Below are 13,738 nucleotides of genomic sequence, written 5' to 3' on the forward strand. Positions count from 1 at the left end.
CCTGCGCTCCCACCTTCCCTGGCCGCTGAGCTGCTCCAGCCCCTCCATCGCACAGAATCTGCCTGCTCCCTCCCTGCCCGTGGCCTTACGCATGTCCGCTGGGCTGAGGGATCCCTAACCAGGGGTCCCCTGTGGAGGGGTGCGCCCGCCTGCCCTGCACCGACTCCCACGCTGGTCCCGGGCGCCGGGGTTGCTGAGCCGTGGCCGTGGGGCCTGGGCTGTGTGCCATGCTGCCCGCGCCGTGGGCAGAGGGGCCGCGCTTTGCCCAGCCTGGCTTCATTCCTCCTGTGCCGGCAGGAGCCTCCTTGGCTGCTGTGAGCGTGGCGGCGGAGCTGGCGGGGCAGCGGGGCGGCTGTCGGGCGTCAGCAGCGGCTGCACATGCCACTGAGGATAGATGTTCCTGCTGTGCCCTCGTATGAAACATCTGCTCTGCTGTCAAGAATCGGAGTATGACGGGGTGGCATGGTTGGTATGTGCACGCTGCCCGTGCCGGAACCCCTCTGCCTGACATGTGGCTCGGCTGTACAAAGGAAACTCGGGTGAACTAGGCGGGTTTGGAAATTTCAGAATTGGAAATCTTGTTATGCCCTTGAGAACAAGTACTGAACAATTAATTCATTTCCAGTGTTTGTTCCAGTGATGTTATCTCGGTCTGCTTATCAATGTGCATGTTTTCTATTTAATTTATTTACTTGTTGAGCGCAAGTTGAGTTTATTTACACTTATTTCCACTTGTCGAGCACAGATGTGAGTGTGCTACTTCTGGCTGTGTGACAAATGAATACCAGGGACAATGGGTTGCGGGTGCCACCATCGGGGCACAGGGATGGTGCCGCGCCGGAGGCAGTGCCACACGGAGCCTCGGTGCACAGTGACGGGGAAAGTTCAGAGTGAATCAGCACCGCTGGCCCCCGCCCACACCGTGTTTGCCTCTGAAGCTTATTGAACACTTCCCAAGAGAAGCTGCTCTCCACGAATGTGATGGGTGCATATTACTGGATTGTAATCAGGTCCTTGCATATTTTTGAGTATGCTTAAACTGGCTAAGAATTGGTCTAAGACTAATGAGAAGTATCCTGGTTACACCTACCACTGCTGAGGAGCTACCCCGCGCACTGTTCCTTGCGCCAGTGGGAGCACCCTCTGCCCACGCAAGCGTTCCTAGAGCGCAGTCTTTCTTACCCTACAAGATATTTAAAATACAAGAGATGACTCCTCCTGAAGATGCTTATTTCTCTCCGCAGGTGCTACAGGACCCGCAGATGGCTGGTTCAGGTGGAGACCTTTATGGCTGGAACAGCTAAATGGTGGGCAGGCCACCAGCCGCAGGCTCAGCTCTGCTGCTCGCACGCATTTGATGATTAAAAAGAGAAGTTCACCTCAGGCTTGCAAGATGGCAACCATTATGCAAGAGAAGTGCCGGCAAAATAATGCAGTAATGCAGTCGGGCATTGTTACAGGTAAGCCCGCGGCAGCCGTTCTGGCAGGGCAGCGGGTGTGGGACCCCCGTGGCCGTGCCGCAGCCTGCCTGCCCGCTGCTGGGCTGCCCCTTGTGCCAAGGGCACCAGCTTGCTGCCGCTGGCGCATCCCCACGGCGTCAAGTGCGGGTGGAAGTCGCCACTGGCTGTTTTTTCTGTTAGTGTCCTTGCGGGCTAGGAGGGAGTTCATTTTCTTTGTAGCGGGGGCGGGGGGCACTGGGGGTGGTGGGAGCGGCGCTGGGGGCACACGCTGAGCTCGGCTGGTGCTGGGCCACATTTATACTCCGTCGAGGAGTTCTCAGCTTCTCGGGCGGCCAGCGAGCAGCTGGGGGGCACAAGGAGCTGGGGGGCACGGCCGGGACAGCTGGCCCCCGGGGGCCAGAGGGCTGTTCCATGCCATATGGCGTCACGCTGAGTATATAAACTGGGGGGGGGCTGGGGGGGTCGCTGCTGGGGGACGGGCTGGGCATCGCTCAGTGGGGGGCGAGCCATTGTACTGTGCATCGCTTGGGGGGGCGGTTCTGTCTCGAGCTTTAGTTCTCTTTCTCCCGTTGTCATCTCCCTTTTCATTGTAATTAGTACTAGTAGCGTTAGTATTATGTTTGACTTTATTTCCATTATTGAACTGTTCTTATCCCAGCTCACAATGTTTACCTTTTCCCAGTTCTCCTCTGCATCCCACCAGGTGGGGGGAGCAAGCAGCTGCATGAGGCGGAGTTGCTGGCTGGGGTCAAAGCAGCCGCCTTCGTAACAGCCATCCTGTTACAGGGGTCGTTCCTCTGTTTCTGCCTGTGCAACTTCTCCTGTTGCAGCCATCTAGAGCTGGACGGGCAGTATTTAGTCTGGACGGGCAGTATTTAGTCACTAACACAGGTTGTGGTATTAGAGGCCGTAATTTCACTGGCTTTGACTGAATAGCTGAGCATGTGTGAGATGATAGATTGTGGTTGGGGTGCTTAGATGGAGTCAACTCTATATACCCTGTTAATACCATGGTTTAATTAGTCGTAAAATAATGAGAGCAAACCTTGTACTACACAGAAGTAGGTATCTGTTACTGCAATGCCATGTTTTAAATACATTACGAATTGCCAGTGGGCTGCAACAAGCGCTGCAAGTTTGGATAGCTGAGTTCCTTCTCTTTACAGGGTATCATAAGCAGGGGAAGTCTGCATCTGTCATCAGAATTCAAACAGAAGGTGGTGAAACCATGGCAGTTGTTTCATTTGGAGGACAGAAAAAACAAAACAAAACCAAAAAAGACTTGGAGAATGTAATTTGTGACTTGCAACATGGGATTCAGCAGCAGAATATGCCGTGCTGTCCAACCACAGAGAAATAGTGATGCTAACACCCCAATTTACAGATTGAAGTTCAGAGGTAAGATGATAGGTGTCTTGCTTTTATTTAAATATTCTGCAAATTTCAAATTAATTTAATGGGATACAGGAAAAGAGCTGTTATGGTAATAAAACATTTCTGTAAACACTAGTGTACACCCAGTTGAAAAGGTAGCGCTCATACATACATGCCAGCTACGGCGGGCATATCCATGATCTATGCTGTAACGGCAGGTTAGTTAACTTGGGTAAGGCAAAGTAATGCAGCGCACACAGTTGCATTTTCATCAGAGGAGTGTGCTCTGCTGTGAGGAGATCAAAAACTTATTTCTGTTTTTAAAGAACAGTTTTTTTCTAAATGGCTGTAAAACCCACATGGTCAAAGTTTTTTGTAATTATTTTTTTAAAAGTGCTGTGTAAGAAAGAAGGGTTGGTTCTGGTCAGTAAATGTTTGAGTGACAGCTACTGCAGCTAGTGGGAAAAACAAAAATAAATTGGAAATTATGGTGGGGAGCTACGTGATAACAGAAATTGTGGAAAGCTTCCAAGAATATGGAAAAAGAGATACCCATTTATTTTCATAGTTTTAAAATGATTGTAATGAACCCTATGAGCAACTTTTCAAACTTTCCCAGCTGTGCCCATAGTCTTCACTGTGCTACAAAAAAGCACACAGCAACAAGGAGTGGTTAAGGGACATGGCATATAATTTACTTTTACGCGGTACCAAGTGCATAACTCTGTTAACCATAAGCTGAAGAAATAATCTGCAATTGCAAATAACATTTTTCTTTTGGGGAGTTAAAAAAAAACGCAAGAAACTACCCTAGAAAATTCAGTTACAACAGCTTTGTAAATGCCAACTCACGGTTTTATGGTTGTATCCTGTGCCTTTAGGAAAATCGGGTTTCAGTCAAATGAGACTGATGGGACCAGGAAGTCGGACCCCGCAGGTTTTCCATTGCACAGAGAAGGCCACATCTGATAATTTTTGGAATGCAATATTCTGTCCAGCTCTGTTGTTCCTTGCCCAGACACTGACGATTTCCGTGCTGAGGACTGCAGAGGGTGCTACTACTGTGCAGGCAGCGCTGGAGTTAAGGCTCCGAGGCTCCTAGACCAGCCTGGAAGTGAGACATGCATCCTGTCTGCATTACTTGGGGAAGGTAAAACCAAAGTTACTCTGTCTTCATGACTATGCTAACCTGACTTAGCTAAACTGAGTTAAAAATACCATAGCTTTATCTATTTTCTAGTTTTGAAATGTGTATTTGTGTTTCTGACATCATCTTTGATTTCATCTGGGTCCTGAGTGAGCTCTTAAAGCCGTGGTCCAGGTGTGCAGCAAGTGCAGCACTGGGGCTATGAGCAGCACTTGAAACACTGCAGCCATGAGATGCTGGGCCAGACTTTGCATTGCCACTTCAGGTCTGGTAAAAAAAGCAAAATGCACAACCTGGCAGGTTTCACACATGCACAGAGTGTGTTTGTGACACAGTTTGTTTTCCAGCATAGAACCAGCCGCTTGTGGTACCTTGTGCTGTGGCCAAGCTGTGCCGGGTCTGGCTGAAGTGGTCGCTCGGAGGAGCCGGTGGTGCCCACGGCCCTTGTCCTTGCTAGTGAACAGGACAACCACAGCCTTGCCAGCAGCAGCTCAGTTTCTGCACGGAATTAATGGCTAGAAATACTTAAACTTACTTATGCCGGAGGGACTGAACCTCTGCGGGCAGCTGGTAGCAGCTGCTGCTGCTGCTGAGGGCGGCCCTTGCGCCATGCGCAGGAGCTGCTGCTGCGCTTGCCCTGACTCAGGAACAGGGATGGCTGCTGAGAGGTGCACTTCAGAATGCAACAAGCCAGGGACATTTTTTTCAGTGTTTTTGCACACTTACAGTTAGGCAACACCATGTATAAATTACATAACAAAATCACACAGTTGGATCCTGCAGCTTTGATTGCCATGTTGTACTTGATATTCAACTTTAGAAGTATTAACACCCAAAATTTGGATTCTTTGCTAAAATAAATTGCTAAATTATCTGCAATGGCCAAATGTGCTCTTCTTGAAGAGGGTGATACAGAGCCTGACACAGGGCACTGTGAGATAAATGTACTTATACACATATATGTTTATATAGCTGTGTATATATATATGTGCATGGCAATACATCCTTATATATATTTACTGATGTTACTCCTGCTGCTGCAGTTCAAAAATCGATTAAAAAGTAAATTTATGCACCAAACAGTATTCATAACCTGTCCATTCAGTCCACTGCCAGCGAGCCGTGCAGAATTGTGGATCGCCGAGTTGAAGAGGAGGCTTCAGTTTGAAACTGACCACGCTAGCACTAGTGAGAAGGTTTTGCAAAGAAATGTCCTGTTCTGCTGTGTGTCCTGACCTGCTAACAAAATCACATCACCTGCTCGGATTGCTCAGAAGTGCTTTAGAAGAATGCTAGCTTAGAAGGAGCAGCAGAACTGAAGAACCAGATTAAAAACCTTTGCATATGTTGCAGCTGATGCTTGGATCCAAGCACAAAGAAGTAAACTACGAAACCTCGCCAAAGCCAACAGAAAGCATTTGCCAAAACACAAGGGTGGCTCTTTACAGCACGTAAGATTATGACGTACTGAACCAGCACCACCTCCTTCGGCTCAGGTTATTTCTTGCTGCACCTGGCCAAACCCAACAGAAACTGGCTTTGAGGAGGGCAAATCTGAGAATACATTGAGGGAAGATATATTTATTCTAAGAATGGATGGAGATCTGATTAACAGGTGTCTGTCAATACAACAAATTGGAAAGCCATGTATAGGTTCATAGATGTGATGTATATATCTGTATATAATAATCAGAACTGTGCTCATATATAACGGCATAGTTCTGGTCAGCTGTAATTAGTGACAGTGTTGAAAAGCTTTGCCGCACGCTGTGTGTGGAAGGAAGACCTGGGAAAGCATCATAGAAGCAAGGCTGTACCGCTGGCAGTGCCATTCAGCCCGGAGCCCTTCACACAGCTGTCCACGCACTGACGTAGCGTCACGCTGCGTAAGGCCGGAGCATGGAAGAGCGGCGCAGCTCTGGCGGCACACGGCGGGGCCGAGCGCCCATCCCGTGCCCTCTCGCAGACCCGACTGTTGCGGTCTCTGAAATCCAGCGATCCCAGCTCCTGCTGGGCTTGAAATTTGGCAGCAGGGCGAGGCACCAGGCGTGAGGCACCAGGCACCAGGCGCGAGGCGGCAGGCTGTGGCCCGCGGCGCAGCTGAGCCCCTGGCAGTGCATCCCCGCGGGTGCTGCTGCAGCCCCTGCGCCCTGTCCCGCTGACAGCAGCCAAACTAAACTAATGGAAGCAGAAGGGAAACATCCCTCTGGAGCCAGTTACCGATGTCACCTCTGGTGTTCAGCAGGCAAAAAAATGATGGTTTGTAAATGCTTCAGCTGGGTCCTGTTACAAAAGCAACAACCAGGCTTGTGCGGCTTTGCAGTGCCCTTGTGCTGTCACCATTTCTGCTGAAGTGGCCCCAGATTCCCACGCAGATGGGACAGAACGTGATCAGCACTTAGAGGGAAAACTCCTCTGGAACCTGCATCAGATTTTCCCTATTAGGTTCAAATTTCCTGACTTGTGAGTAACTCCAGGCTTGGTTTCTTCCATCTTTTCTCCTAATTCAATCGGATTCAAACCCCGTAAGTAAATAGTTTCTTCATTCCCTTGAGGCAGTCCGAGGTCTTGAGAAAACCCATTAACTGTTAAAGTACTTCTGTTCATCCAGCAAAAAGAACCTAAGCCCAGTACACTGCAGATGCTGGACTTAGGTTCAGGAATTTAGGAATACATTAAAATAACACATAAAAAAATAATCAGCTAATAAAAAACAGTAAGACTAATAATTCATAAATACAAATTAACTATGGCTCTGCCAAAATGGAAATGCCCAGTGGCTCCCACATAATCAACAACATTAAACTTCTGTTGCATCAAGGCATCACCAAATATTTAACATAACCACTCAAAATCTCCATTCTTTTCTAGCAAGTACTGGACACTCATATGTGAATTCAAAAATCTCTGGGCTTAAATTCTTTTTTTTTTCCAGATTCATCATGCAAATCGAGGTAACTTTTTTTGGTATTACCTTTCATTTGAGAAAATCTTCACAGGTGGGAAAAAAAAACCCCACTAATAGTTTTACCGGTGTGGCACACATCTGTTTTCTTAAGACATTAACAATTCTGTTCATTTTAGTAGGCAATGGATTGCTTCAGCCAAATGCTAAGCAAGCTAACAGGCTACATGTTGAAGAGATACTTGCTAATGACTTGGAAAAACCAAGGAATTCACTAAACCACCTGAATTGTTTGCAGTTTCTGGGGAGATCATCTAAGCCATTTCAATTCAAAAAGCTTTTCAAATGCATTCATTGTACTCGTGTCCAACTTTCTAAAGAATCCACAGAAGAAATTTCAGAAACAGATGGGCAAGTTTTTTTGTATCCAGACTTTGATGATTATGTGCATGAGTCTTCCTGATGTTATTTGGCAAGAACACTTCCAAGGATGATCTACGTTTGTACTCGTCTAGCAGAAGTGCTCAGAACTCCACGCACAGCACAACTGCACTTAAAATACAGAAGTGCTCTTCACTCACAAAGAGACAACAAACAACAAGGACGTGCTTGGAAAAGCAGCTGATGGCGGTGTCAGAGAAACTCACTCTGTGGGCTTGTGAGCACACGCACCCAGTCACTCTGTTTGCTCTGGAGGAGGTCGAACCTTCAAGTCCAAGTACAAATTACTATATTTCTGTTATATCATATAAAATTATATATGTTATATTATTATATCATATATAATATACAATATATTATATTATTATAATACTGTCCTTATCATTTGTGCAAGTTTCACAGGTGTAGGTGAGAGATGTCTCTTCTAAATGTAACTTGAGGATACCTATAACCTTACCCAGGAGGGTCCCACGAAGACATCTGCATTCTTCTACCGCTCATCGAGTCTGACACTCATGGCATAGATTTACATGTACGTGACGCAGATTTGGTCAAGAACCCCACAGCCCACCCCCTGAACCCCCTTGAAATGTACTTCATTTGGAAACATTAAACTGCGTGAGTCATGAATGTGTGTAACTGCAGTTAGTTCTGTGTTGATTTGAGAAAGAAAAATACATGTTGTATTGCAGAATTCTATAAAATTACATGCATTCATATACAAGGACACATGACAAAGTGTTTTATTAAAATAAAAAGTTTTAATACTTTTGCATTTAAAAGATTTAGCAGAAAATAATCGCTACAAACATGCTACAACAACATATATGTTCAAAAAGTTTTCAGTGCTTTCTTTCAAAGTTCAGCATTTTGGCAAAAATAAGTTTTTCTGTATATACTTCAAAAGTTGGCTATCATAATACTGATATAAAATACTTCATGTGGACTAAGGTCAGGTGCATAAAATACAATAAGTAATAAAACATACTGTTTGTATAAACATTTGAAGTATAAATTTCATTAGATAACATGCAAATACTGCAATATTTTAAATGACACTTAAATATAGATACTGAGATTCTTTATATTTGCATCCAATATGAGATTCTGAAATGTACAAAACTATAAAAAGAACATATTTCTTCATTGAAGTCAGGTACTAGTATAGAACTTGATTGTCATTTTACACGCACTGAGCCCAGTGTCCTGCCAATCTTCACTAGTCCAAGTAAAGATGTCTACAGAAACAGGCCCAGGGCTAGTTAGTTTTCTTCATAATAAAATATGAAAGCATATTTACATGAGAATAGACTCTTAAATTTTTGGTAAGGTAATTAAGTAGCAGCAATTTTTTTCTTCCAAACATGATGTTTAAAATAGCATTTCATTGTCACTGATACACATCTGAACAATACAAAGTTAACATTCTTCAATAAATTTGAAACACTATTTTGTTCATTGCAGATAAAAACCCTGTAAGATCCCTTCTTGCAAAAATCGTAAATCTGTGTCGGATCCTTTGAGAGTATTTTTATGTTTCCAAGATCAATGGAAAACCACCTAATTGTGCTGAAACTGAATGGAAAACCACCTACCTGTGCTGAAACTTTCATCTGACTAGTAATGAATAAAAGAATAATCTTTTCACATTATTCCAAATACTTTTAGTTCTTCATTGAAAAAAAATATTAGTTTATCAAATCTTCTACAATTTTTGTTTTCTGTTTCAGTGATCAACAATTCTGAATGTCCTTCACAATATAAAACACTGCAATACTCATGTATATTTTCTTAGCAGTTATATATAATATATTAATGCTGACAAGGGGAATAAAAGGCTTACAAACAGGGAGTGCAGAACAGGCACCACTTTAACAGAAGGTGAAGAGATGCTCAATGAAACTTGTACTTGAGATGCAATTAGAGCTGACAGCGGCACGTGTGATGCTAATGTTGGACTGTCTGAATTTATCAGTGACTCTATTTTTTCTGCTTCTTTATTGCAGGCTTCAATCTAAAAAAAAAAAAAAAAAAAAAAAGAAGTTATTAGTTCTCCTCTTGCCACATGAAATGCCAATGCAAAAGTGTTGCTAGATAGCAAAATTCAGGAAAGGAAATCAGAGTTATTCCCATCAGCACATAAGAGTTATATAACTTTTGGGAGTGTTTCCTAGAAAATATATCAGAGCTCTTATCATAGACTTTGGTACTATGAAAACTGCTGTGGAAGCCCCAGGTAGTAGCAAAAGGGAAGGAAGGAAGCTACGTAAAATGTGTTTTGAATGCCCATGCCAAAAATCTCACAGTAACCTATAACTGAAGTCAGTATCTCTAAAACTGAGGGCTGACTTCCTGATTAAGCAGGATACTGCCTTGAAGTCTGCAACAGTGGAAGAACCAGGATTTTCATCTTACTGGGATTTTTCTTCTAAATCAGGGCAAACTGATTTCTTTTACGGGCAGGGAAGAGAAGAATGGAAATAATGGGAAAACCTGAGAAACCCCAAGTTTTCAGGTTTTCATTCCCCCACTGACATGATGATAATTAGAAATTTATGTTAGAAAATTAATTTTTTCCACCTTACCTTCTACTGCAACCCAGGAATCAATTTAGTACTAAGAGCTTTGGAAGCTGCCTCGGCTGAGGTTTTAACTTGACAAGCTCGCACGTGGAGGCCCAGGGCTTGAAAGCTGAGGAACCCGTGCACAGCAACCAGTGTCACCAGTGGGAGAGCAGCTCCTCCCCGGTTCAGAGGGGCTCTCTGCGTTCAGAGTCCTCCTCTGCCTAGGGGTCCAACTGCACCTGCTGCAGGTGGAGTGAGAGCTGACCAGGCTGGCAGGGCTCAGACCTTGTTTCCTAAGTCCTGGTTACATTTTGGATTATTTCTATTAAAGAAAGAGACATAAGCGGGAGCCGAGTTGGAGCCAGTAGCTCCAGTAGCATGGGCAAGCAAAACACACACAATGTATCTGCCTGGGAAAAAAACCTACCCAGTTAGATACTGCAGCTTGCAAAGTCTGTGGCAGTGATGTGTCCTCTTGCACTGTAATTTCAGCCTGTCCCAGAAGCGATACCGAGCATGCAAAACTAGACTGTACAAATAAAATGGAAATGGGAAGCAGCCACCAATATAAAATAAACAAGGAAATGAATCTGCCTGAATTCTGTTTGCGTTGTAAAAGATAAAAGAGAGAGTGTGGCCAGGTTTTCTCTCCCCTTCCTTGTCAAAGCTAAGTCCTTCATTTCACACCAGTACACACCGACATGCCAGGAACAGAATGAAGCAGTCGGAGCACCTGATCTGCAAAGCCACTTCGCTATAAACTGCTCTCAGCAGGGCTGGGCAAGACTATTAGAAACAACTATAAAATGGCAAGGAATTATGTTCCTTGCTCGCACAGGTTAACAAGCAGAAAGTAAAAATGAAGCAACAGCTCCAAGGGTGTAACAAAGCAATACGTAGCAAAGCCTTGCTTCTGTTGCGCTGAACTACGCCAAAGATAACACCGTAAGGACTCCGAGCTGCATTTGTTGGTTTACCTTTAGAGTTCCGTGCTCTGAGTGTTGGGTTCTTGTTTGCTAGCATGAACTAGCTGTGACACAGCGAACTGGGCAGCTTATTGGAAAGTTATTTCCTTTTTAAGGGCATAATAGCATTTCGGGATATCCCAGCACTTTTTACCATAAAGTGGAAAGGAGTATCAAACCCAGGATGGTCTCAGAATAGGATCAACAGATCTTCTTTGGTATGAACGACTCCTTAACATCAAGATGTGCACAGTGTATGAATATGGTACCAATACGCATGATGTGCTTCAGCCTAATACCACAGATACTTCAATCTACTCTTAACACTGACACCGGAGACAAAGGAGTACCATTTCATATGCAGCTATGTGTTTAATTAATTAATTATATATTAATTATATATATAATCATATATCTTATATAATTATATATAATTACTAACTAATTATCTATTAATTAATACAGAGTGTAAAAGTATTAATTTAAGAGGGCATTCAGTAATTATTTTTGTTATTTTAGTCATAGGAAATCGAGAGTTCTGCATTTATTAATTTTAAAACAAAAATCATACTGCTCTGTCCTTGGCCTTCCTTCACTTCCCCCCTCTAACTACCCACACTTAAAAGCCTCTTACCAGAAAAGCAGAATTCTCAAGACACGTTTTACCATCCATAACCCTGGCTAGTCAGATTTGAGTCACTACAGAAATCCCCATGTATTTGGGACACAGGAGAATGCACAATTTTAAAACTGCTGTATTGAAAATAGAAAAGTAGTGTACACATCTAAAAATGAAGTAAATCCACACCGGGCAAACAAAATAACAGCATGGTCTACCTGCAACGGTTTGGGGTTCTGATCCACAGGAATGATGAGGATCACAATTTCAGATTCTATGCTTAAGTATCCAAACACATCACACTGTGGCACTGAGACATGCAGGCGGATTTTTTCAAGTACGTCAAGTACGGTTATAGGCTTTTTATTTGTCACCTGGAAGAAAACAAAGAACTTCATGGATGAAGTGATATTATGCAAACTTACATTTCTCCTCTTCAGTTTCAACAACTTGAAATCATGTCAGAAAATTTGTTTCAGCCATTAAACTATTCAGTTCTAATTGCTAGCAAAAAACTGGAATGATTCAGTGATTCTAAAACATCAGTCTAAAAAATGATTCTATGATTCTGAAAAAGAAACCAAACCCATAAAAAAGTGAAGAGCGGAAAAAAATTATTTACTGCTCAAATTAACCACGGTTTCAATACATGTTGTTCTCCAGCTTCATAGTTAGCGTGCACGTGTATCATGTACCTCAAAGTAACGTAACTGGTTATGTTAAAGCAGCTTGTACTCGCACGCTGGGAAACAAGAGGCAGAGCAGCCCCACCAGCCAGCACTCCCTTACCATCATAGAATCTGTTTCAAGAGCCACCAGAAATGAAGAGCTCTGGCTTTGTAAAGACAGTTACATGTCTGTATATGTGAGAGCACATGATGTTTCAACATCACTACGTAACGACCAGGTAAATGTGTTTTTCTCTTAAAATTCTTGTCTCTGTTCTGCTTGCTGCTTGTATCTGACAAACAACAATTTGATTGTAGATGCTCAGTCTGTTCAAGGACTGCCACACCTTACAGGTTTTTCATCTTTTTTTCGAGGTCACTTCTGCATGTGCTGAACAGTATAGACCACCAACACAAATACTTGTGACTTCTGGTCATTCTGCTTTGTTCTGTTTTCCAGCTTTAGCTGCAGCAAATCCATTCTTTGTATCCTACTGTAGCTTAGTTTCTTTTAAGACCACTGGTACAGGACCTTAACAAATGGAAATCTGGGAAATCGAAGTAGACTACATGGACCAAACCTGCAAGGTGTTGCACGACACTTCTTTTACCAGATCTCTGAGGGTTTTCCCTGTCACAGCCCCGCTGAAATGTAGTCTGACATGCTGACTGATCAGCAAACCCTGTTCAGTCTTAAAACAGAAGCACATGGATACTTTAAGGATGATGGATAGTGTCAAACTTGGATTTTTATGTCTTAGATTAGAAATCTAGTAGACTAGATGAGAATTTTAGCAGATCTCTAATGTTTCTTTGCTCTGTGTAGAAGATGACTTTTTTTTTCCTGCTGTCTTTACAAAAAAGGCCAGAGGGGTGGGGGGAGAAACTCTTCAGTAGCTGAGGCAGTTTTCCCTCAAATTAACCACCTGTCTGAACTAAAATAGGCGCACATTACTACTCCTTGCCCTCTCGGGTTGGTTAAAGTGTACACTAGCAATTGTAGCAATGAGTCTGTGTATCTGAGCCTTAACCATCTCCAGCACAATACATGTATGCACTGTATGTATATGTATACTGGCAAAAGCAAGAGCTGCACACCAATCCTAAAGTTTCATTGATGCAATCAGAGGAGATCAATGTTACTAATTAAATATAGATGACAAAAGTATCAAATTACTCAAATACACAGCTGGGCATTTTCTACGGTATTACCGAGATGCTGGCTGGCCTCTGACTGCCAGTGGAGTAACAAAGGGACAGAGCTCCGGACTGTGCTCAGGGCAGTTCACACCCTGCGCAGGCTCCAGGTGGCTGCAACACTCAGAGATCATCTCTGGGGGCTTCATACCCCAGTCAACTTTCTGTAGTTTCTAGTATGTGCTAAGAGAATGCTGGCCTGAATATTTGAGAGATCACATATTTCAAATGTAAAGAGATATATATATATTGTTTTATATATATAAATATATGAGTTTTGAAAACTCTGAAGACTGTGTATTGTGGTGTTAGATGAGCATGAGAAGAGAAAGTCAGGAAGACCGTGGTGACAAAAAAACGAGGGGGGGGGGGGAGAAGAAAAGCAACGATTTAAGTAC

General features: G+C 43.5%; 1 protein-coding gene and 2 long non-coding RNA genes across 4 annotated transcripts in view; 2 read left to right on the forward strand and 1 right to left on the reverse strand.

Moving 5' to 3' along the window:
* Positions 1–2,326: 2,326 nt before the first annotated feature.
* Positions 2,327–8,981, forward strand: LOC308061353. Its single transcript, XR_013927184.1, has 2 exons — positions 2,327–2,858; positions 3,716–8,981. It is a non-coding gene; the product is annotated as an uncharacterized lncRNA (long non-coding RNA).
* RECK (reversion inducing cysteine rich protein with kazal motifs) overlaps positions 8,069–13,738 on the reverse strand; it is a 67,787-nt gene continuing 62,117 nt past the window's right edge. Inside the window, exons 20-22 of one of the 2 annotated variants that reach the window (XR_013927183.1) lie at positions 11,694–11,849; positions 8,919–9,341; positions 8,069–8,887 (exon numbers count right to left, since the gene is read on the reverse strand). Coding sequence is in view for 1 of the 2 variants with exons in the window: in XM_080381188.1 (XP_080237314.1) it covers positions 9,126–9,341; positions 11,694–11,849 (372 nt within the window). In the remaining variant the exon portion in view is untranslated. Of the gene's footprint in view, positions 9,342–11,693; positions 11,850–13,738 lie in introns of both variants that reach the window. The other variant, XM_080381188.1, reaches the window with a different exon arrangement.
* LOC308061354 lies at positions 9,306–13,710 on the forward strand. Its single transcript, XR_013927185.1, has 2 exons — positions 9,306–10,836; positions 12,204–13,710. It is a non-coding gene; the product is annotated as an uncharacterized lncRNA (long non-coding RNA).

The sequence above is a fragment of the Falco punctatus genome (genome assembly GCF_963210335.1).
Source record: "Falco punctatus genome assembly, chromosome: 3".
Classification (NCBI taxonomy): Eukaryota; Metazoa; Chordata; class Aves; order Falconiformes; family Falconidae; genus Falco; species Falco punctatus.